This window comes from Erigeron canadensis, chromosome 6, assembly GCF_010389155.1.
Source record: "Erigeron canadensis isolate Cc75 chromosome 6, C_canadensis_v1, whole genome shotgun sequence".
Lineage (NCBI taxonomy): Eukaryota > Viridiplantae > Streptophyta > Magnoliopsida > Asterales > Asteraceae > Erigeron > Erigeron canadensis.
Genome location: NC_057766.1, coordinates 29,730,093 through 29,737,141, shown reverse-complemented (window position 1 = coordinate 29,737,141; position 7,049 = coordinate 29,730,093). Strand labels below are relative to the sequence as shown.

Sequence of the window (7,049 nt, the reverse complement as noted above, 5' to 3'; positions counted from 1 at the left end):
ATATTTTTAGCATTGTAGATATTTCAAACATCTATAGTGAAAATATTAATGGCAATCATTCTAGCACAATGAGTTATCATGACAACAAATTGAGGCTCCATGTAGCTACCTATCGACCATTTTTTATCATATTTATATTTACTTTAGTATTAACTTCATTTATAAGCAAACGGGATTCACCTCTTGTCCCTCATGTTCTACCTCCATGGGAATAAAATCTCTTGATAGACATTAGATCATGAAATAACTGACAGGACAAAAAGACAGATACAAAGCTAAGAATCAGTCGATCATATCCATCATCCATCTTATATCCTTGTTATCTTTTTAATATAATGTATAATATTCTATGATTTATAATTTTTTTATGCAATTTTCTTCTTCTTTTCCTCGTTAAATTGAACCTAATGACAATAATTAGCTTATGTATTTTAACCTTAATTGCTATTTGGTCCTAAAATTGTAAGTTTACACCTCATGCAAGTTATTTCAATTTTAATCAACCATTAAGTTTAACCAAAGAAAATCTAATTCAAATACTTTTTATGAATATTTAGTTATGTTACCAACCTCTTACATGTTTATAACTAGCTAATTAACCCGGGTTTAGCCCGAACATATTAATGAAGGTTTTAAAAAATGATCCTTTTCATTAAAGTTGAGATGAAATTGATTGAGTCCTATTTTTAATCAATGTGATAATTTACTAAACATTTTTTTGTTTTGATAATCAAAATACATATAACTATCTTCAAGTTTTTTTTGTATTAAATATATACTTAGTGTGCATAGAAAACAAATACAAATATATTATTCATAACTTCAGAATAATATACCTTATATTTCAAATAAATATAATTAGCTTATTAACCCGCATGATATACGAATAATTTAAACATCTATTATAAAAAATTATTTATATAATGAAAATTTAAAATACTATTTATAAATTATTAGAGTTTTCAAATAAAATAAAAACATTTTTATACAAAAACTACATCATAAATAATATAAATAAAATAAATTTAAAGAAGGAAAGTATTTTTGACATCATAAATAATTTAAAGAAAAAAGAATTAAGCTTTTTAAAAATTGTAGAGGTGACACGTAAACTATTTTTGTAAAATGATTATGTCATAACAATTTTGTTTTATTACATATAGAGATATAGAGATTTGTTTTATTATATATAGAGATATTTAAATTTACCTTTACTAACTCTGTTTCATTAATGAATGAAAAATTAAGTTTTCTAAAATGATTAAATGATGTATGCATTAGAGTATACACAATTTTTATTAGTAATAATAATGTTTTAATCACTTAATTTTGGTACAATAATTATTTTAACCACTTCTTTTTTTTGGATGATTTAATTCTACACTTTGAAAAAAGAATCGTTTTAACTATCTAATTTTTATTTTGAATGATTTAATCACCTAATTAATTTACAAGCCGTCATTGTTTTTTACACTTAAGTTCCTATCAAAATGATAGAATCAATTAACGTTTTGGGTTATTGCGGGTCAAACACGTTTCAAGTTAAGTGCTTTTACCAATTTGAATAAATACTAAGTTATTAAAACGATTATGATTTTAGTTAAGTGCTTAATTTATTTAAATTCAAAGTTAAACGGTTAAAACCATTATTGTTTTAAAGTTTAGGATTATATCGTTTCAAAAAAAAAGTTAAGTATCCAAAAAGATTATTATATGAAAGTTAAATGATTAAAACATTATTGATTTTTTTTATTTTCATGTACAATAACTATTTTTAATTCTACAATTCAATATTCAAGCTTAGACGAAAAACACGATTATACATTCAACTAGTTCTAGTTTGTACACATCTTTAGTTTATTCTTGTGTTGTGAAAAGTGTACACTACACTCGTCATACTTGCAAGAAACAAGACAAAACGACAAAAAAACAACAACATATGTGGAATATTCACTCCTGCAACTCCACATCGACCGGGCCCACATTTGTACACCTATATAAACACCTTCAATCCACCACTTCTCTCATTGCAAAACAAAATCTCTCCCAATACTACTACTTCTCTACTGGCCCCACAAAAATCCTACTTACATAGTAACATACTCAAATACCCACGTTAAAACTCTGCCACACTCTTTGACCCCTATTTCATCATCTCATTCATTATTTAGTTTTGTTACTCAAATTTTGACACAAAAAAAAAATACTAGTAAACCATGAATAGGTGCACTGGTGCAACCATGATGGGTCCATGTTCATGTGGTCTCTACCATTACCAGCCCAACTCATTCTCATCCATATTTCCAATGCCATATGACCAAGAAATGTGTCCTTCTTCTTATGGTTCTTCCCCTTCTTCGGTTGATTGTACTTTGTCTTTAGGTACCCCGTCTACTCGTTTATCGTCAAACGACTACGAAAAAACGCACCACGAGAAACGTCGTGGGTCTAATTGGTGGAACATTTTGCAATCTTCCAACGCACCTTCGGCACATAAAGCCAATCGTGGCGGCGGTGGTGGCAATAATAATGCTTCTGGTAATGCGGATAGCCTTTTTTCGAGACGGTGTGCTAATTGTGACACCACTTCTACTCCACTTTGGAGAAATGGACCTCGCGGACCTAAGGTACATATATAAATATATATTATTATATTATATATTGTGTGGTTTTTAATAAGGTACTATTTCATACAAACACGGTAATCAGATAATATTAGCAAACTAGATTTCTAAGCATTGTTTATATATGTATTTGTAGTCATTGTGCAATGCATGTGGAATTCGATACAAGAAAGAGGAGCGACGAGCCAATGCGGCAGCAGCAGCGACAACTGGTGGTAGCGACACAACAGATCAAGGATACCATCACCACCACCACGGCCACCAATACATGATGAATAATAATAATGGCAACCAATGGGCCAATGATTACTCACAATCAGCCCACAAAATGCCATCATGCTACTCACCAGCTGCAGTGTCCAATGAGTACAGGTTCATGGCGGATCACGAAATGGACGACAGAGATTCGCCGTTCCTCTCATGGCGTCTCAATGTCACTGACAGACCAGGCCTTGTTCATGATTTCACTAGATGAAAAATAAAAATAAAAAAAGAAACGTAAAATGTGACGTGTCGTATCGTATGGTGCAGTGGAGTACGTTTTACTGATGATGACATGGAAATGTGAGGATGACCCCTTTTTTTTTTTTTTTTTTAAATTTTTGGCTTGTTCAAATTAAATTCTTTACGTTAGGATGAAGATGTATTAGATTAGATCTTGGTTTTTGTTTTTTTTTTTATTATTATTAAGCTTTAGTTTTATTAGTAGCAGCCTTTTTTTTTCTTCTCTCTTTTGGCAGTCAAATTATTTATGTTCTTTTTAAACTTTAATCTAATATGAATATCTTTACTCTTCTTTATTCTCTTTGTTCCTGCTGGCATTCGATTTGCTCTTTAGTACTAATGCTTATATTCCGAAAAGGGTACGTACTTATACATGTTCAAGTTACAAAACATACTTACTTGGTTACTTACATAGTTACAGAAAAAGAAGTACTTTATGCTAACATACAGCTCAAAATATTGATCTAGCTAGTACGTAATATTATCAATATATCGATGTATACATATATCATATATTGTAGTCTATATCATAATTAATCTTGATGCATAGTACTTTGGTTCATTTTGCATAATTATATACGGGTTAAGTCGAGCAGTTGAGGTGGTTAATTAAGCTTAGTTTAATTGAAATGTTGTAATTATGGATCAAACTATAAGTACTATAACAATATAAAAAAAAACGAAAGTTTAAAATAGTCCAATGGGCCGAGTCAAAGAGATTAAAAGTTGTTACCAGGTATAAACGTTTTGCACCTTGAATATCATCAACTGCTGAAAATATAAATAATGATCGGAATACAACATTTTTATACATGTCTATTAAATATTTCCCTTGAATGAAGTTATGTTAAAAAAACTTCTAATGGACAACAAATTAAAGCGTAAATGCATGTGCGAACAACAACCAACCCAGCCCAAGAGCCCAACCCATTTGAACTGTGATAAAATTCTGCATCTCAACATAAACGCCTTTGATCAAATACATCTATTATCAATTTATCATCTTTAAAAATGTTCAGTGGTGTAACAGCAATGTGACTGGTTAGTGATCGAGTAGGATTTTCTATTTTTCTGTAGAATATTTTTGATCCTGCTTGTATATACCCTTTTCAATTCTTATAAACGATTGATACGTACTCTGTGGTACAATACCAACTAGTTATATTAGTAATTAACTCTGGTATCATGTTATGATTATAATTTTGTTACATCAAATACATGGATTATCATGGATTATTGTTAGTACATAGAGCAACACAACGGCCGGTTAGTAAGAAACGGGTTAATTAAACATATTTTCTCAAAAAAAAATCAACAGTGTCCCAATCCTGTCTTTTACGATATATGTGAGAGACTGGAGGTGAGATGTAAGCAGTCTTATCCTTACCCAACATTGGAGAGACTCCCTACACGAGGGATGGGAGAGATGAGATGTAGACAATCTTACCCTTACCCAAAGGTTGAGACTAGAGAGACTGATTCCAAAGGACCTCCGACCATTTTGCAGGGAGCGAGGATCGAACCCTTAGTCATATCTTTCTATTTACAAATTTAATGAGGATTGCATCACAAGCAACATATATTGGTTCATTTCTAAGAAATCATCACATTAAATCATAGCTTACATTGATAAAATATAACTTAGCATAACAATGCATTACAATATTTGAAATCAATGCCAATGAGATTCAGTACAGTAGGCTTACACAAACACTTACATACTATATATATGTGGAAGAAGGTAGATTGAATGATAGTTTGCATGTGAAAATGAAGTTTTTGTTTCCTTATCGACTGTATTAAATTATTGCTTTACCTCATGACCGGCATTCAATTTAAGATCAACGTCTGTAGTTTGGGAACGGAACATTGCCAGACTCTATGTGCCTAAGGTCTTCAATCAGCACTTCATAGTGCCTCTTCACTTCTTCTGCTGATTTCCCACCCACTGCCCGTGCAATTTTCTGCCAACGATCAGGTGTATCTCTATCATACACTGCGAGTGCTCTTTCAAATGACTTGTTCTGTTGGGGAGTCCAAGTTGAACTTGAGCTACTTGAATAGAGTGAGGTTGATGCCATTTTTATATTTGTACAAAAAAAGAGCTTATAGATTTAAATATCTGATAGAAAGATGATATGCAAGTCAAGGGATGGTTTGAACGATGTTATTCAGGGAAGTTCGTTATATATAGGAGAAAAAGGTGGTGGGGTTTGTCCAGTTGGGTGAATATAAGTTTCAAGAGGGCAAAACTAGGAACGCGTCATCTTCTATTTTGAGCCACATATGGAGCATAACAATAGCCCGTAAAATACAAGAATCGGTATCTTAGGAAAAGCTTTGCATTGTGACTATATCGATATGCTATTATGGCATTTTCCAGATTGATTTTTCTTTTAGGAGACTTTGGTAAGGATACATGCTATTCTGCTTTTTCATTCGTGTGGATGGGCACTGGTTCTTCCTGCATAAGTTTGCAGGTCAACGATCGATGACTATCATTTTTAGTGTAACTCAAGTATGATTTTTTTTTCCCCAAGGATTCGATAATACTTCTCATATTAGAGCTCATGAACTTGTTTATTGTTGTTGAACATCTGGATTTGGGTGCATGCTAATTGCTAATGTGAGTGTGTGACCATTCTTCCCTAAACTTTTTTGGGTTTGGGCCCTTACAGAATATGCAGATTCTTTGAATTCCAGTCCACTCTTTTAATAGATGACCTTTTTGATGTATTCCTTTTGTTTCACAGAAAAGGTTAAATAGGGACTTTCAAGTTAAAATCTACATGAACCACTGTTACAGATGTGTAACTTCAACTAGACCATGGGGGACCACCTGCTTTGCAAGTAGCCCGGAGTCACCGCTAGTGAACCTCCGTGGCCACAAAGAGTATGTTTTTTGCTCTTAAATAATCTTTATTATTTTGGTGATGCCTATTACATGAATGATGTTGTTTTGGTCCTATTCCTATCTACTTTGAATGACGGGTGATGAAGATAAGACCAAAAAATACTAATCCTAATAGCAAACGGAGAAAATTGTGTCAATAAATGTATCCTAATTCCTAAACTCCCCTATTTGTGGTCAGCCTTCAGCTTATAAAACTGTGGTCAATCGCTTTTCTTAGACCTTCATTTCTGTACATACGTATCCTGCTTATGAACTTCACAAATTTCTACTTGTGTTATGGAACTATGCCCTTATTGTTCCATCTTTAGTTGTTCTATTTTAATATGGACCATATATATTCCTTGATCAAAAGTAGGAAATGATCAGGAATCTATATATGTAATGTAATATCCAAGTTGACATAATATCTTGGCACCACCATATATCCTAGTGGAAGTCAAACTCATCTTTTGCTCACAAGAATATCTCAAATACTAACTGCTAGGATGAATTGAAAGCAAGATTAGAAAATAACTTTTCTGCTTTTCATGCTCTTATTTTTTAAGTGCATAGATACTAGCTTGATTAGAGTAGATTGACTAAATTGCTTCAACATTTTGACCAATCAATCTCTATAATAGATAATCAAAGACATGCCATTCTAAACCCCAAAAAAAGTCTGCATATATATTCATAAACAAACGGACTGACACAATCTGTAATGATATTGGTTCAGTCGGATTAAAATGTTGAAAACTTAAAATCTGGTTAGACAATGGGCCCGTTAATCTTAAAAAATGTTAGTAACTGCAACTTATGTTCTGATATGCTATACGAGTAGTATTCTAGCCATACAAATTTCAATAGTATTCTAGACATACGCTTATATTTGTCAGAATACTACGAGTAGTTTTCTTTCAATACGTTGTCATAAGTATCTTTTGTCCCTCTAAAAGATTACACATTTCTACTGTCACATACTGCCCTTAATTGTGGAAACAGAACACATACAAATATACATAAACATG

The 7,049-nt window shown here is 32.1% G+C and overlaps 2 protein-coding genes across 2 annotated transcripts; one reads left to right on the top strand and one right to left on the bottom strand.

Annotated features, from left to right (window-relative positions):
- The first annotated feature begins 2,047 nt into the window (after positions 1-2,047).
- On the top strand, positions 2,048-3,332 carry LOC122606080 (GATA transcription factor 19-like). Its single transcript, XM_043779040.1, has 2 exons — positions 2,048-2,627; positions 2,761-3,332. Exons 1-2 carry the CDS (start codon positions 2,217-2,219, stop codon positions 3,097-3,099), a joined length of 750 nt encoding a protein of 249 aa, XP_043634975.1. The 5' UTR covers positions 2,048-2,216; the 3' UTR covers positions 3,100-3,332.
- Positions 3,333-4,714: 1,382 nt separating this feature from the next.
- LOC122604995 (protein RADIALIS-like 1) lies at positions 4,715-5,274 on the bottom strand. The gene has a single exon (XM_043777855.1). The coding sequence runs from the start codon at positions 5,207-5,209 to the stop codon at positions 4,970-4,972; it is 240 nt and encodes a 79-aa protein (XP_043633790.1). The 5' UTR covers positions 5,210-5,274; the 3' UTR covers positions 4,715-4,969.
- Between the last annotated feature and the right edge of the window lie 1,775 nt (positions 5,275-7,049).